This window comes from Hydra viridissima, unplaced genomic scaffold, assembly GCF_058129835.1.
Source record: "Hydra viridissima isolate aposymbiotic clone 2 unplaced genomic scaffold, HvirCarnegie_v1 scaffold_7, whole genome shotgun sequence".
Classification (NCBI taxonomy): domain Eukaryota; kingdom Metazoa; phylum Cnidaria; class Hydrozoa; order Anthoathecata; family Hydridae; genus Hydra; species Hydra viridissima.
Window position 1 is genome coordinate 1,375,403 of NW_028324306.1, and position 17,437 is coordinate 1,392,839.

The window sequence follows — 17,437 nt, forward strand, 5'->3', positions numbered from 1 at the left end:
TTTCAAATGCTATGAACGATGATATTTTAAAATTTATCAAAAGTTTTGTCAAATAACATTAAATATATAAAATCTATTAATAAATAAATATATTAAAAATAAAAATAACATTCAGCAACAAAAAAAGTTGGTAATGAAAATGTTTTTTTACTTGCATTATGCAAAAAGCAAAGCCATAGAAGAGAGTGGTAATGTTTACAAGATGATTGATTATTATCATTTGTATTATGCTCTTGGCCTATTTACAACTTAAAATCGATATTTGCTATTTGAGCTACTTTATGATTTAAAAATATCTCAAACACAAAAAGAATTTTTTTTGTTAAAAAAATTGAACGCTTTGTAAAAGAGGCCACAAGAGTATGATGCTGAGAAAAGAGACGGGTTCATAATGGCTACAAGGGTTCATAGAGAACTAATGCCTGTGTATAGGTCAAAGAAAGATTTTCTAAAAATGTAGCAATAAATACTTTGACTAAACATATTTGTGTCAAATATCTTTAACGCAAAATTAAGAAAAACGCATAAAATTTTTTTTTGTGGCCCGATTTTACATTGTAAGGGGAGTTTTAGGATGATCGGTACCACAGAAATTGCAACAAAAAATTACAAAAAAAGTTTAAAACCATGCTTAGATAAAACTAAAGGTAAGTTTCCACTCATCAGTTTTAACTACGGGAAAGGGATGGGAAAATTAATCACGTGAACATGCGCAGTTTATAATTTAAATTTGAAAACTAATCATTGCGCATGCTCACGTATTTAATTTTCCCATCCCTTTCCCTTTCCTTAGTTAAAACGGATGAGTGGAAACTCACCTTAATATTTTGAGACTCAAAAAAATAAAAAATAAAAACATTCAATTTTTAAAAGCAATGAGAATCGGTTATCAGTATGACATGGTCAAAATCATAGGGTAAATAGCGTAACCCAGATTCAAAAATTCAATGCCTTTTACACTAAATGCAAATTTTTTTTCGTCAACTTTTATATCACTTTAAAAGTCTTTAAATATTGCTGTTTAGATTCACATTAAATCTTTGTGGATGTTATGTGCCCATTGAGATAACAACCAAGAGGAAAACCTGTTACGTAAGATTTTCTTAAAGATATTTTTGCTAATTTAGCGATTAAAGCTAAATTTTGTTACTATATCTAATTATATTACCGGTAAAGTGCTGGGAATTTATACTTTGAAACAAAGTATAAAGCCGTTTTAAGCTACGGGATGGCTTTAGGTACATGAATGAACCGATACACGCAAATCGATGCGATTTAAATTAACGTTGTTTTTTTCAAAAATTAAGTTTACGTCAATTCTATTGAATGTTATTAGGCGTAAAGTATTGAATTAATGTTATTAGGCGTAAAGTATGAATACAGTTGCGAAAGTTTATAAAATCATATTATTCAGAAGTTAATTAGAGGTATAACATAATTTACATAATTTGTATTACAAATTTTTTTCCGGAGGTTTTCGATATTACTTTAATTAAAAAGCAGACCTCCGTTTGCTGCGAGATAAAGAGGCCTTAAAAAATATCTTTTTAAAAATTCAGAAAATCATTCTTTTAATTGTTGCTTTTTGCTCAATGTGATATTCATTTCCAAAATGATGTAATGAACATTTTCAGATAAAAATAAAAAGCAGTACAAAACAGCACAAATAGAATTTTTGCAAACTCTGCGATCGTTGAGAAATGTCAAAGACGTTTGCATAGGAAAAATTAATCACAAAGAAGCAATTAGAAAAAAAAAAAACCAACTAAAAAACTATTAAACTACGATTAAAAGGGGGGGGGGGGAGGAGGGCATCATTTTGAACAGAAAGTTTTAAAAATAACAATAAAAAAGAAACATCTTGAGCACCTGAAATTTTCGAGTTACAAAAAAAACGATAAAATTAAAAAGAGGAAATAGCTGTTTTAAAAATTACTAACGAAAAAAAAAAAAGAGGTCGCTAAAAATCGGTAAAAATTGGCAAACATAAACAAAATTATACGCATTAAAATAATTTAACGCATAAATTAAATGACGTCAATAGCTTAAAAAATTTTTTTACAAGCAAACATCCTACACTAAACTACTTCTCCGCAGTAAAATTGCAGAGAAAAGGTATGATCATGTTCAGTAACGAAGGAGCACACGGAAACCATCTCTAACAAGCAGCAACAAATCAATTGTGAACTTGTTTGGTTGTTTTTCGTTCAGGCTCGATAAGTTTTCCAATTACCTTCTGTCCATAAGGTCCAAAATTACTTGAACAAAGCTTGTTACTTCCGCATTAGGCATATTTTCGTGAGTTGTAATAAACAAATGGTTCTAAAATTTGAGATTCAGCATTAAAAATTACATATAAATAATAGAAATATGATTTACTATTGTTAAAAAAAAAAATACTCGACTCTTTAACCATATTTTATTCAAATCATTCACCAAGTGCACCGGTCGTCTCATGAAACAAAAATGAAACAAAAAAAATCACTTACAAGAAGTTCTCTATATTTTGGTCGTTCTTTGTAGTTTTTTTTTAAACTAGAAAATATTTAGGAAGAAAATTAAACTGAACTGAAACTTGCACTTGATTAACAATTGCACAATTATTAACTTCACAACGACGATAACATTAAAAAAAAACAAGTATGATGTGTTAAATACATAAGATAAATCAAACAAGCAATGATATCTTTGAATTAAAAGGAATTTTACCATAAATCAACGAACTCATGAAAACAATCGGTGTAATTAAAATCAAGAGGAAGACGAGGAGAAGGTTCGTTAACAACTGCCTGCAGTTGGTCAAAAGGCGTTACCCAATTGCTGTAGGGAAAACGTAAGCTTGCCAGCTCAATCTGTAACATAGAAAAAGAAAGGTAGACAACCACAAGTATCAACATAACTTTCAGGGAATTATAAGCCCCTCATGTATAAAAAAAACTTAAAAAAACATACATGCATACATGCATACATACATACATACATACATACATACATACATACATACATACATACATACATACATACATACATACATACATAGATGTATGATGATTGTTCTAAAAACGCTTGCGTCAAAATCTTATTTTTTATTTCAAGTTTTTTTTTTAAATCAAAACATTTCCACATAAACTAATTAGAAGTAAAACTTACAATTGTAATACCCAGACTCCAAACATCAGAGCGAATATCATAACCAGTTTCCCCTTTGTTTGGATTAATGCGCTCAGGCTTAAAAAAACACAAAAAAAGAAAATTAATAATCGAGATTATATTTGTATATGTAATTACCAATGTTATCAAATAGTTATTTTGCACACTCATTGAAGTAAAATTCATTTATACCGCCATGTAAGGTTTACATCCTGCACTCAACGTTTTTGCAAGAGAATCAACCAAGTGACCACTGATTCCGAAATCACATAGTTTGATCTCCCCATTATAATTTACAAGTATATTTGATGGTTTTACATCTACATAACAAAATCATCTCTTATTAGAACTTTTAAAAATTCATCATCCAGAACTTTTCACTTCTGCATATCAAATACTAGATTTACCTCGATGTATAACATTTAGCTTCTTGTGGAGATACTCCAGTGCTGAGACTACCTAAATTAAAAGCTGTAAATTTACAAGCAAGATACAAATATAAATAAAATTTTTAAAATGTTCATTTTATGTCAACTATAATATAAAAGTTAAAAGCCAAGAAATCTTTAATAACTTTTAATAACTTACAGCAAAAGAAACTTTCCCCAAAACATTTTCAGGAATTCTTCTATTTTGCTCAGCTACAATTTTATAAAAATGATCCAATGAAGTTCTCATCAGCTGCATGCATATCCAAACATCACCCTATGCACAAAAGATTTATATTAAACGTAATTACAATATTTGTAACAAAAAAAATTTTCCTTTTATGTTTGAAATATTTTATTTAAAGTTGATCATTTTTACAAGTTTCCTCTTTCCATCCACAAAGCAGCAAATAGCAAATATTGATTTTAAGTTGTAAATAGACCAAGAGCATAATACAAATGATAATAATCAATCATCTTGTAAACATTACCACTCTCTTCTATGGCTTTGCTTTTTGCATAATGCAAGTAAAAAAACATTTTCATTACCAACTTTTTTTGTTGCTGAATGTTATTTTTATTTTTAATATATTTATTTATTAATAGATTTTATATATTTAATGTTATTTGACAAAACTTTTGATAAATTTTAAAATATCAACGTTCATAGCATTTGAAAAATTCCAAAAAAGATGTTGGTCAAACACATCAATACCTCTTTAAACAAAGCGCCATAAAAATGAACAGTATATGGGTAATTGCTTAAACGCATTGACACATCTAAATCCATGAGTAACCGACGCTGTTCAGTTGAATTAACAGTATGGCGTATACGCTGTAAAATAAAAAGATAAAACAACAATTAAATTTATATTTATCTTATAGTTTCACGTGTCTATATATTTAACCATGCATGTAATGCAATGCAATACTTACCTACCTACCTAGCTACACGCATGCGTACATGCATGCATGCATGCATGTAGGTAGGTAGGTAGGATTTATGTCTGCACAATATGCAGTTAGTTTCCAAAAAATAACATAAAATAGGCCATGAAGAAAAAAAGCAACTCTATAAAGGAAATATTGTTAAAAAACAATAAAATATATTTGCATTATTGCAACAATACAAATACAAACAAAACAGGGATAATACAAACAAAAAGAGGATAGTAAAAAGTAAAAAGAAACTCATAACAGCAGAATTCACAGCTGATTTGGAAAGAACTAAAGTCAGTGACAGAAAAGCAACCTTTATTATTGGGCTTTCAGCAAAAATTCAAGGTGTGGATATTAATTCCTCACCATGAAGTCATAGTACAATAGAATTAACATCATGATTCAACTTAAACAAGAAATGGCCAATTACATTATGTTAATTCTTATTACACAAGAACATATAGACCGCCTTGCAATATTGCCTTCAAGAGGAAAAGAAGATAAACTGCTGAGTATAAAAAAATCATCATCTGCTGGTGAGTTGTCTAAAGCAGTTTTTGATTGCATAAGTTGGGAAGAATAGAACATTAACTAAACTGTTGTAGCAATAAAACATCATCAGGCACAGGAAACAAGAAAAGAGTGTTTATGTCTTCAGAACAGTATCTTGGGCTCTTTTTTGATTCACTTGCAGACACCATATTTCTAAGATACAGGAACACCATTTCAAGCAGATTGCCTGCAGTTATATCTGGACCTCATGGAATAATTTTTTCTAGCTCTGGTTTTATAGATCTGAAATTGAGAAATCAGCAAAATCATTTTGGAATTACAGATAAAATGATAGTGTTAACTTTTGTCAAGGCTTGCTCCCAAGCAAGTAACCAAGGGATGATTATTGATAGTAATATTTCTTGGCAAAGAACCTACTAGTCATTTCAATGTTCATGGTTAGTGAGCAATTTTGTCTAAGAGAAATCTGAATATTTACTAAGGCAATTTACATACAAATTTTGTTTATAGCATCACTTGACTAATATGTTCTAATTTGTGCTCATAATCCTTCACCTGAAACTCTATAGCATAAAATCATTTTCCAACATAAAAATCTCAAAAGCATTTTTAATCCAACTTTTTCAACAAAAGCTCTTCTCTTTTTTTCCTTAACCCAACACCGCATATTGTATATTTAAAGAAACAAACAGAATTTGACTTAATTTCATAGTGTTTATTTAAATTAATATGCATATGTTTAGTTATACCGTAAAATATACTAAGAAACCCGCGGTTTAAAACACATCAATTGTTTTTTTGTTCCTAAGAATCGTCTTTAGTTCCTAAGAAATTTTTTTTTTAAACCATTAAGAAAAAAATGTATGCGGTGTCGGGTTAAGATTCACATCAAAAACCTCGAAAACTTTCTAAAGCCTTCTACATGTTCTTAGATGCTTCTTAAATCATAAATAAATAAAATACATTGTTTTTTTTTAGAGTTTAATTAGAGATTTAGACATTTGAGTCATGGTTCTCTGAACAGGGTTTGCCAAATATCTTTTCATATTTTTAAGTATGACTACAGGCATTATTAAACATTAGTAAAAATCATAAAAAAGCTACAAAATTCACATGGCCATCCTTGTTTCTAAATTTTTTTTCTGCTGATTTTACTCCTGTTGTGAGCCTGCACCAAAAAACAATATTAAATATTAGGCTTTAATCAAATATATAAAGTCACTACAATAACAATAACAAAGTAAGTTAAAAACGCAAGGAATAAACAATTAATAAATATGGTTTGCGGAAGCGTTAAACCATAAAGGTAGGGAAATGACGTCTTTAGATCAGAGCTTTTAATATATAACAACTCTTTGTCATATTCAATTGTTTTTTTGTTATTTCTTTTTTGTTTCATTTAATCAATTAATTTAAATTTCATTTAATTTCATTTTAAACAAAAAAAGATTGTATTTCTTTATATATTATAGAATACTAACAAGGAACAAATATAAATGAAAAAAAAAAAACCTTCACTGCCATCTCAATACCAGATGCAACATGTTTCATTTTTTCCACAACACCATAAGCTCCTCTACCAAGCTCAGAAATCAATTGTAAGTCACTTGCATTGCATGGGTAAATCTACAAAAACAATCTCAAAAAAAATTAAAATTATTCTTTAATTTCAGGGTGTCAATTTTTTTTTATACACAGCTTAAACAAACTGTAGAGCAACAATCATTATGATTTCTTTTACCTGACCACTGATTGTTAATGATGTATGATCTGATAAATTTCTTGGTGGTTCACTAAATAAAAAAAAACAATAAATCAATGTTTAACATGTGTGTGTGTGTGTGTGTGTGTGTGTGTGTGTGTGTGTGTGTGTGTGTGTGTGTGTGTGTGTGTGTGTGTGTGTGTGTGTGTAAATATATATATAAAAAATTTATTATTCATTGATAAACCCAATAAAATTTATAATATTGTATGCATCACTCGAGAAAATAATTTTTGAAAAACTTTAAACAATCAAAATAATTATGATTTTCTCACCATTTCAAAAATTTTATTCAAAAAATTTTCTTTAATTTTATTGCTTTAAAGTCATTTTAACTGCTAGAGACTGAGTCTGGAATGAAATTTTGACTACTCTCTCATATTATCAAAAGTGTGTTGATCAAGACCTCACCAAAATTACTATTAAAACTAAAAGTGTTATTATAAATATTTTACTGACTCTTTTTATTAGTAGAAAGATTTTTTTACAATTTAACATTCAAGCTTTGTTAACATTTCAGCTAAGCCTTTTTTTAAAAAACTCATTAACATTACTAAAATCCTTGGGTAGTTATGTATTTGTTTAGCTATGACCTAAAGATTTAAAAGCCTTTAATTTAAATCATAGCTATTTTCAAGAGATATGTTTTGTTAAAAATTATAAAGACCTGGCTTTTGTAAAAAGTTAATTGGAGACACTAGGTTTTTTTTTAGAGGATGTTGAGGATGTTTGTTTTAGACAAAAGTTTGTTTTATGATGTAATCAACTTTATATTTTTCAGAAAACATTCTATGCAGATGAATTTGGGGTTTTTCAGCTATCATATTTTCAAATCGAAAAAAAAAATTATTGTAAAAAATATTGTATTGGAAATATTATCAGAAATATTGTATTATATAAATATTGTAAAAAATTATTTTTATTTCATAAAATTGTAAGATTTGACAAATGATCAAAAAATTTCTTACAGCTCCTCCCCCGCTTGATGTTAATGTCCCTTTGATTAACCTAAACCATCATTTCATTTTTTTTTTTAATTTTCTTTACTTTCTTCCTTATTATACTTTAAATAATTAATTTAATTTACAAGTCAGAACATTGCAAATTCATTGAGATATCTTTAAAATCACTAAACTTACTTCTGATAAAAAAGTTATTTGGGTTTTAAATGTCTGACAGAGTTGTTAATTCTAACAATGCATTTCAGTTTTAAAAACTAGAAATTTTACAATTTGCTAACATTATAATTGTGGGATTATTACTGGCAAAACTTACGGAGGTGGTGTGGTTTCTGCTCGTATTGGGGGCACAATCGGTCTTCTTGGACGTGAGCCTAAATAAAACCTCATTGAAGTTCATTTTAACTTACTTTAAATAAACAAACAAAAATTACAACTTTAAACAAAAATATATTAACATTTTAAATAGTTAACAAAAAATATTTTGTTATATAACAAATATGTAAGGGTCATTCCAGCTCAATTCAATTTATGCTTGGCACCATGCCATCTCAGATTTTGCTGATTTTTGGAATACAAGCTTGAATTAATAAAAGGAAACTTCACTCCAAATTTTAGTGTCTGACTCCTTACGGTTTCAGAGATATTGATACTTGGTTCCAATCTCTTTTTTAACTATTTTTTTCAGCGCCATTTATTTGTTTGACTCATTGCACGACACAATTAGCTTTAACTTATGAAATACTTGTTTAATAGTGGTAAAAATTTCTACCTAACTATTTTTTAGGGTGAGGAACTCAAAAATCATGGGTAAAATACACAAAAATTTAAGCTTCTATATGAAAATTCAATTTCAAAATGGTGTAACACTTTTCGTAAGTTTTTTGATGCCCCGTACAAAAAAATGTTTATCTCCAGATGCTTAAAAGATAAAATTCTGAAATTTTTTCCTAATGTTCTATATGTAACAAACTCCATAATACAAAAAAACTGCAGGGGTTTTTTTTTCAAATCAGATTTATTTTTATTCAAAGTTTTATAAAAAAATTAGGAAAAAATTGTTATTTTATAATGAAAAAAAATTATTTGCATTTATTTTTTGCATTTTTTTAAAAGATTTTTAGAATCTTGCTGTCTCAGGTGCAGTTCTAACATATAAACTTGTTTGCATTTCACATCTAAGATCATTATGTTTAATAGCTAAAGGATTTTCTATTTTCAAATCTTCAAACAATAATTATTTTAAAATTGTTTCTTACAGAACTAAAAAATATGAATGATAAAGAAATATGTTCAATTGGAATAACAAATAAAGAAATTTGTAACAAACAAACATATGTAAAATCCCATGATATCAAGAAAGTTTCAAGTCTTAATGATGTTGAAAAAGACTTGATAATTAGTCGTTCTGGCATTCAATATGATGAAAATGCAACGGTTTGCCTACACCATGAATATGTTTATTTAAAACGTTATTCGGCAATCCACATAACTTGCTGTGATCCATTTAATTCACACAAAGGAAAAAGAAGAAAAGGTATTATTACTTAATCATGAAACGTTTTGAAAACTTTATTGTAATTTTATATAAATTATATATATTTTTACAAAATATTTACTGAAGCAGTAGTTATCACTTATGTTTTTAGGAGGATGTAAAGAAATTAATATGCAACTTGCTAGGAAATTGAAAAATATTGGTATTAATGTTATTCCTGGAGAAAAGATATGTCCTTCATGTATGATTAAATTTATGTCATTTAAGGATGATGGACAAATGGAACCAACTTGTAGCCAGGTTTATGAAGATGAAGATAATGATCCTAATATAAACGAGTTGCTAAAAAAAAATCTTAATTCTTCTTTGACGATTATGAACATAAGTCCTCTCAAAATGCATGCAGTAAATAGTCACTCTAGAGTTGCTCTTGGCAAAAAAAAATTGTTACATGTTCAAAAAACAGTAAAGTTAGGCATTGCAAGGACTTTAAATATAGATCCTGAAGAGTTAAGCCAAGAAGATTCCTTCAATAAATTATCTAAGGAAGTCAAAGGTAAAGCAAATGACATGGATATACTTATTAGAAAAATCAAAGAAAAAATGTTAATTTCCAATCGTAATCAGAAAATTCAACTACTAACACTGGTTCCAATTTCTTGGTCACACAAAGATATAGAAAAAGAATTTAATGTTACTAATTACATGGTGCAGATATCACGCAAATTGCTGCAGAAAAATGGTATTTTATCTTTTCCTGAAAAAAAAAAAAAGGAAAGAAAACACCTCAAGAATCAGTAGATAAAATTATTGAATTTTATTGTAATGATGAAAATAGCAGACTAATGTCTGGTAAAAAAGATTTTGTTAGTATAGCTCGAAGATCTCACATGCAAAAACGTTTGATTCTCTCAAATCTAAAAGAGCTATATGCAAAGTTTAAAACCTGTTATCCAGATATAAAGACTTGTTTTTCTAACTTTTGCTCACATCGTCCAAAATGGTGCATTACAGTAGGAGCATCTGGTACGCATACAGTATGTGTGTGCACCTACCATCAAAATGTTAAGTTAATGATTAGTGCAGTTGAATTATCAAAGGATTATCACAAACTTATTGATATGCTTGTTTGTAGTAGGGCTAACAAGAATTGCATGATACATCGTTGCCCTATGTGCCCAGAAGATTCTGCATTAGTACATTATCTTGAAAATGAGTTATACTCTCAAGACGATATTGATGAAGATGATGATTATTGTATAGATTATAAACAATGGAAAACAACAGACCGATCTGAGCTATTAAGTCTAACAGAAACGACAAGTAGCTTTATTAATATTTTGAAAAATAAGTTACAAAAACTTACTGTTCATTCTTACATTGCAAAAAGTCAAGCTGCTTCTTTAAGAAAGTTAAAAAATGAGTTAAGTAGTACTGAGGTTGTTGTCCTTTTAGATTTCTCAGAAAATTATGAGTTTGTTGTACAAGACGAAATACAAAGTTTTCACTGGAACAAAATTCAAGCAACATTGCATCCAACAGTAATTTATTATAAAGAAAATAATGTCCTCAAATGTGATTCATTATGTTTCATCTCAGATGATTTACTGCATGATGTAGATATGGTTTATCATGTGATGAAGCTAGCAATTGAACATATTAAAAGCAATATTTCTCATCAAATAGAAACTGTCCATTACTTTTCAGATGGGTGTGTTGGCCAGTACAAAAACTGCAAACACTTCATAAATATATGCCACCATGAACAAGATTTTGGTATGAAATGTACATGGTCTTTCTTTGCAACAAGTCACGGTAAATCACCCTGTGATGGTATTGGCGGGACTGTAAAAAGACTAACTTCAATTGCTAGCCTTCATCGAACAACAACAAATCATATTCTTACAGCATCTGCAATGTTTAATTTTTGCCAAAACGAAATCAAAGGAATTAATTTTTATTACATATCTAAGGAGTCAAACACAATAATTCGAAGTGAAATGGAGCAAAGATATGCAACTGCAAAAACATTACCAGGCACTCGCACCTATCACAATTTTGTTCCAATAAGTAACACAAAAATTGGAACTAAAATTGTTTCTGAACAATTGGAGTATTCATTTGTTTTTAATTTTCAAACTGATGAAATTATTAAAGAATTCTTGTCTAATATAAGCATTGGCGCGTTTGTATGTTTGATATATGATAACAATCCATGGATCGGACTAGTTGAGGAAACTGATGTTGAAAATAAAGACTTTCTAGTTAGATTCATGCATCCATGTTACCCTTCAAGGTCATATTATTGGCCTTCTAGAGATGATGTGTGCTGGGTTCCATCAACAAACTTATTGTTAATGATTAATATTCCAACAACTGTTACAGGAAGACAATACAAAATCAGTGAAATAGATCACCAGAGCATTGAAGATAGCTGGGCAAACTTTAAACCAGAGAACTAATTTGTTATCTTTCAAAGATTTTTTATTTTTATTAAATGTGGAAGATTGTCAATTCTTATTGCCTATTAGTTTTAGTTTTTCTCATTGCAATTTAATTATTTTCATGGTTTTAGTGTAATTTTGAAATTTTTTGGGTTTATTATTATAAGACTTTGAATGCGAATAAATCTGATTTAAAAAAAAAAACCCTTGCAGTTTTTTTGTATTATGGAGTTTGTTACATATAGAACATTAGGAAAAAATTTCAGAATTTTATCTTTTAGGCATCTGGAGATAAACATTTTTTTGTACGGGGCATCAAAAAACTTACGAAAAGTGTTACACCATTTTGAAATTGAATTTTCATTTAGAAGCTTAAATTTTTGTGTATTTTACCCATGATTTTTGAGTTCCTCACCCTAAAAAATAGTTAGATAGAAATTTTTGCCACTATTAAACAAGTATTTTATAAGTTAAAGCTAATTGTGTCATGCAATAAGCCTAAAAAATAAATGGCGCTGAAAAAAATAGTCAAAAAAGAGACTGGGACCAAGTATCAGTATCTCTGAAACCGTAAGGAGTCAGACACTAAAATTTGGAGTGAAGTTTCCTTTTATTAATTCAAGCTTGTATTCCAAAAATCAGCAAAATCTAAGATGGTATGGTGCCGAATTATTTTTTTTTTAGTTGATTTGACATGGAATGACCCGTAACAAATATTTATATAACAAATATGTTAACAAATATTTAGTTATATAACAAATAGTTTAACATTTAAAATAGTTAACAAAAAATGATAGCAAAATGAATATTAAAACGATTAAAAAGAATTTTAATTAACAAATGATACTTACTTATTCCACACTCCAAAAGACAAGTTTTTTTATAAAATAACCAACCGTTTAATTTTAAATAGCTTTATTTTTTAAAAACTACCCAACATATATCAGGGTGGTTCACACTGCATAGAAAAATTTTTTTTGTTGTTGAAATATTCATACTAAAACCTTTTGGTGTTAAATATCAAAATGAACAAAAGGAACTACTGTTTGTCACTACTTAAATGGTTTTAAAGTTTACATTTCAAACTTTTATTTTTTAACCACCCTAATATATAATATATATCTCTGGCTATAACTTTTTTGTCACCTCATATTCTTGGGTCATAGATCGATGAACATTTGTTCAAAACTCATGAAAAAGATATTAATTTGATTTCTTTGTTGAAAAAGTTCACGCACAAACCAAAAAATTTGATTTTACCATACGGATAAAAAATTATACAATTTTATGATAGAAATTTTTACATTCTAACTTTTGTAAATGGAAAGTACTTATGTAGTTTCTTAAGCATTTAACAGTTCATGTTGCAGTGTAAGTTCATGTTACAGCATAAGTTCAAAAAAGAAAGATTAAATGCTTAAATATCAATTCTATAAGAACAAAAAAACTACTGCATAACACAAAAAAGAATTTTTCTTCTTTTTGATGGATAGTTTTTGAACTCACAGCTTTCCCAGTTGTATACCCAGCCTATCCTTTCCTTCCTATCTGAAGATTACACAACCTTTCGTCCTCACTACAGAGCCATTCACCATCTTTTTTTAAAAAACTTCATTCAATGAATCATATTTTCCTTGTTTTACTTATTTATTATATGTCTTCAGCACTTCATCCAGTTTTGCATAAAGATTTGAATTGATAAATTTAGAAAAATTTAATTTCTTTTGTCATAAGCTTACTACTTCTTTCTCAATTTATTTTATGTATTTGTGTCCACCTTTGATGGATTCCCCAGGAACAGATTGTGACCAACAACTTAGACTGAGTTGTGTCCTGCTGTTTCTGCTGTATCCTGCTGTTTCTGCTGTATCCTGCTGTTTCTGCTATATCCTGCTGTTTCTGCTATATCCTGCTGTTTCTGCTATATCCTGCTGTTTCTGCTGTATCCTGCTGTTTCTTTATGTGGATCAGTTTTTCTTTTCGCATGTGACTCATGAAATTGTATGAGATTCTTTGCCCAAAATCACATGTAATTCTTTCAATAGTGGAAGTACTTTTCTTATATGACATTATGAATGAAAATATTACTTTGATATATTTCTGAAAAACATAATTAATTATTATTAGCATTATTATTATTAGTATTAGCTCTATCAGGCAGCTTACATACTATAAATCTTTCTAATTTCCGTAAGACTCTAGAAAATGGCAGAAACTTCCAGAGATTTCTAAAAACATCCAGAGCATTCCAGAAATATACCTAAAGTTCCAGGAGGCTCAAAAAAGTTCTAGAAAGCTGAAGAAAGCCATACTTATACCACTCACATTTATTATTTAGATACCAGTTCACACACACACACACACACACACACACACACACACACACACACACACACACACACACAACTGCATACTCTCCAAATACTTCTTAAACATCTCTAGCCACTCTTCTTTGAGTATTACATCAACTTTCTCTGTTATCTGCTTTTTTAGGCTTTGGACATCTTTATTGTCAATTAGGTGTAATTTATTTTACTAAAACCCCATAAATTTCACAGTATAGCAAGTATGGTGGATGGTCATTGGGAAGCTCTAGCTATTCAGGTACTCTTTGACAACTTTTGCAACATTAGGTTTTGAATCGTCAGATTTTCATGTTTTTGATGCCTGACATTGATCATGGTTTCGTTGGCCAACTTGTCTCAAGTATATACAGGATTTGTCACCCATGAAAACACCACATTGTCCTTAGCTGAATTTGGCCAAATTCTTTAGGAAAAGGCAACATGCTTTGCTTTTTGAACTGTAGTGAGCTGATGGAGGTCCAGTATAATGCATGTTTTCAAAGATAAAGATAATTGTAGATTATTTTTTTAATGTTACATAGGACAAATTTATAAAGAATTAAAAAGTACACTATAAAAATCTTTTTTCCATTTTAAAATTTTTTTTGAAAAAGAGCTTTTGCTAGAAAAGTAACTATATATCCATTCAAGTTTCTAAATAAACATGAAGTACTTTTTTGCACAGAAAAATCACAAAAGACTTTGAGAGAAATTCTTTTTAAAAAATTCAAACAAACAAAATATAAGTAAAACTATCATTACCTTTGGATACTCCTGAGCGAGTGTATGTGTGTGTGTGTGAGTGTGTGTATGTGTGTGTACACCAGCTGCCCAAGGAGGTTTTTTTTTTTCAAAACTGTTCAAATTTGAACCAAGTTTGGTCATGTAAATTTATTTGCTTAAGTTAATAAAAACTAATTTGTTTGACGGTTGCTTTGAGAGCAGTATTAAATTCCCATTTGACTATAAATTTAACTAATTTGCATTTACTTAAAAAATTAGCTGAACATTTATATGCTTCCGATTAACAATAGTAAAAGACAAATTTAACAAATTTAGTAATTATTTTTTAACTTGTAGTAGCTTTAAGATATTTATATTTAAAATAATTTGTTTATTTTCTCTAATGAAATATTTTGATTTATTTATTTCTTTTTAAGCCGATCAACAGTTTTTCAATAATAGAGGTAAGCTCTCATTATTTTTTGTTCTTAACTTTGAGCGTAAAAGAAGAAATGGTGAAGAAATGGTGAAGAAATGGTATAAAAGAAGAAATGGTGAAGTAAAGGATGATAATGATCATTACAGACAACATTAATAATTTTAAAATCACTTGAAAAACAAAATACAAATATATTTTTTAGAACACCAATACTAATTACTTATGCATAATTAAGTCCTTTGGAATATTTACCATAAAATAAACACCATAAAATGGGAATTTGTTTGCATAACATAAAGCTTACCATATTTATTTTTGAACACACACACAAAAAAAAATTTGTAATAAATTACCTGACATTACTAAAGTACTGATAACTTGCAGTAATTTTAGGTAAATTTATGATGGCTGAAAAAAGATTAGAAACAATAAAAGAAAAAATTTATTATATGCAAAATATAATTCCTAAATTTAAACTAATAAACAAGGTTATGGTTACTGAACCAATATATAGAATATAATGTAAATGCAATATGGTTTTAACCACTTTCAGTAGCTTCATACTAAAATGCTTTTCTTGTTAATAAGATTGCAGCTTCATGAAGTAAAACTTTATACAAAAAGCAACAACAAAAAAGCAACTAAATTATTAAGAAATCAATGAAATAAATGTAAATTAGTATAAACTTATAATAGCTCATTAAGTTTCCAGCTCAATGAACATTTTATATGAAAAAGCTTTCAAAAACCCAGGTTTGTCCTAATAAGCATTATGCTAGTAAACATCTTGTACTCTAGAATTAAATACACTAATTTCTTAATAATAATAAATGGATATATAACAAAGTAAACACATGTAGCTATATACAAAAACATACACACATACATACATACATACATATATACATACATACATACATACATACATACATACATACATACATACATACATACATACATACATACATACATACATACATACATACATACATACATACATACATACATACATACATACATACATACATACATACATACATACATACAACTACCTTATTTAACTACCTTATTGGGTAAAATACAAAAATTAAAATATGGAATTCGGACAACTTAACAAGACTTTAAAATAATGTTTGCAATTTTCCTTTCCAACTTATACGAAAGTATATACAGCTTTATAATGTCAATAATATTTTAACTGCAGAAAGAAAGCTTCCTGCATCGTACCTTATTTAATTAATTGTTACTTAATACATCATATTAGTAATTAGTTATTTTGACAAAAACACTTCACCGATCAACTCAAGTACATCCACTAAACGCATCTCAAGGAAACTCTAAAAAGCAATAATGGTATACACCGAATTAACGTTCGTCAAAATAGGGAAATTTATTAAAGCGTTAGCAAATGTTCTTTTCTTAAATTTTGTCTCAAAAAACTTTAAATTGTTAAGGAGCTAAATAAAAGTTTTTTTTAATTATAAACAGTTATTTATAAATATAACCATTGAAATTTTGTGATGGAAATTACAATCGGTTAAGTGCCCAGTTTACAACTTAATACCAAAGGAGGAAAAAAACCTGTCACATTAAAAAATGTAACTTTTGAGTTATTGTTTCTTCAAAATATATCATTCAATCTCAAGAACTCGTCAATACATAGAGATGACAATAAATAGAGATGACAATACATAGAGATGACAATACGTAGACATGACAATACATGGAGATGACAATCCTTTGGAAGGACTCCTTCACGAAATGTATACCACTTACAAATCTAAAAACATACAACTCAGTTGAAAGGTTTATCGATACCAGATCAATTTCAAACAAATCCTTGTAAGGAAGTCCTTCATTGTTTTTATTTTTATCTTTAATGAGCAGATCGAGTTTGTTTTTATTGACCTGATTGAGTTTTTTTCCGTCCAGTTTATAAATTACAATTAACTACGAATTTAAATAACACAATTTTATACATTGTAAATTTTTATCCAACATCCGTTTTATGTATTATAGATTTTTATCCTCTGTCTATCATATCAACACATCTTTGCTATCGCAGTAAGCTTGACTGATCCCTAGTTTTTGTTGATGTCGTGAACCATCAAATGATCCAGACTAAAATAAGGGTTTATACATCATGGATGAAGTAAATTCACATCCATTATCATTTTTCAGTATTATGAAGCTCCGAAAAAAGATATCTAGGGAACGAATGGCTTTAACGCAGGACT

The 17,437-nt window shown here is 28.5% G+C and overlaps 2 protein-coding genes across 2 annotated transcripts; one reads left to right on the forward strand and one right to left on the reverse strand.

The window, feature by feature from the left end:
• Nucleotides 1-1,388: 1,388 nt before the first annotated feature.
• Nucleotides 1,389-16,546, reverse strand: LOC145184378 (dual specificity mitogen-activated protein kinase kinase 6-like). Its single transcript, XM_090092222.1, has 13 exons — nt 16,428-16,546; nt 15,554-15,608; nt 8,068-8,125; nt 6,772-6,823; nt 6,543-6,656; nt 4,294-4,413; nt 3,739-3,855; nt 3,558-3,609; nt 3,343-3,470; nt 3,151-3,228; nt 2,710-2,852; nt 2,490-2,535; nt 1,389-2,322 (listed from the first exon to the last, which is right to left on the reverse strand). Exons 2-13 carry the CDS (start codon nt 15,558-15,560, stop codon nt 2,230-2,232), a joined length of 1,008 nt encoding a protein of 335 aa, XP_089948348.1. The 5' UTR covers nt 15,561-15,608; nt 16,428-16,546; the 3' UTR covers nt 1,389-2,229.
• On the forward strand, nt 8,808-11,897 carry LOC145191888 (uncharacterized). Its single transcript, XM_090092220.1, has 2 exons — nt 8,808-9,288; nt 9,401-11,897. The coding sequence occupies exon 2, from the start codon at nt 10,095-10,097 to the stop codon at nt 11,709-11,711; it is 1,617 nt and encodes a 538-aa protein (XP_089948346.1). The 5' UTR covers nt 8,808-9,288; nt 9,401-10,094; the 3' UTR covers nt 11,712-11,897.
• Nucleotides 16,547-17,437: the final 891 nt, after the last annotated feature.

Bases quoted from the DNA above. Each gene is read 5' to 3' on its own strand.
- LOC145184378 (XM_090092222.1), bottom strand. The intron at 2,536-2,709 runs GTAAAATTCCTT...AATATTTTCTAG, and splicing joins CATGAGTTCGTTGATTTATG to TTTAAAAAAAAACTACAAAG. The intron at 2,323-2,489 runs GTAAGTGATTTT...CTCAAATTTTAG, and splicing joins CAAAATATAGAGAACTTCTT to AACCATTTGTTTATTACAAC.
- LOC145191888 (XM_090092220.1), top strand. From the start codon at position 10,095: ATGTCTGGTAAAAAAGATTTTGTTAGTATAGCTCGAAGATCTCACATG.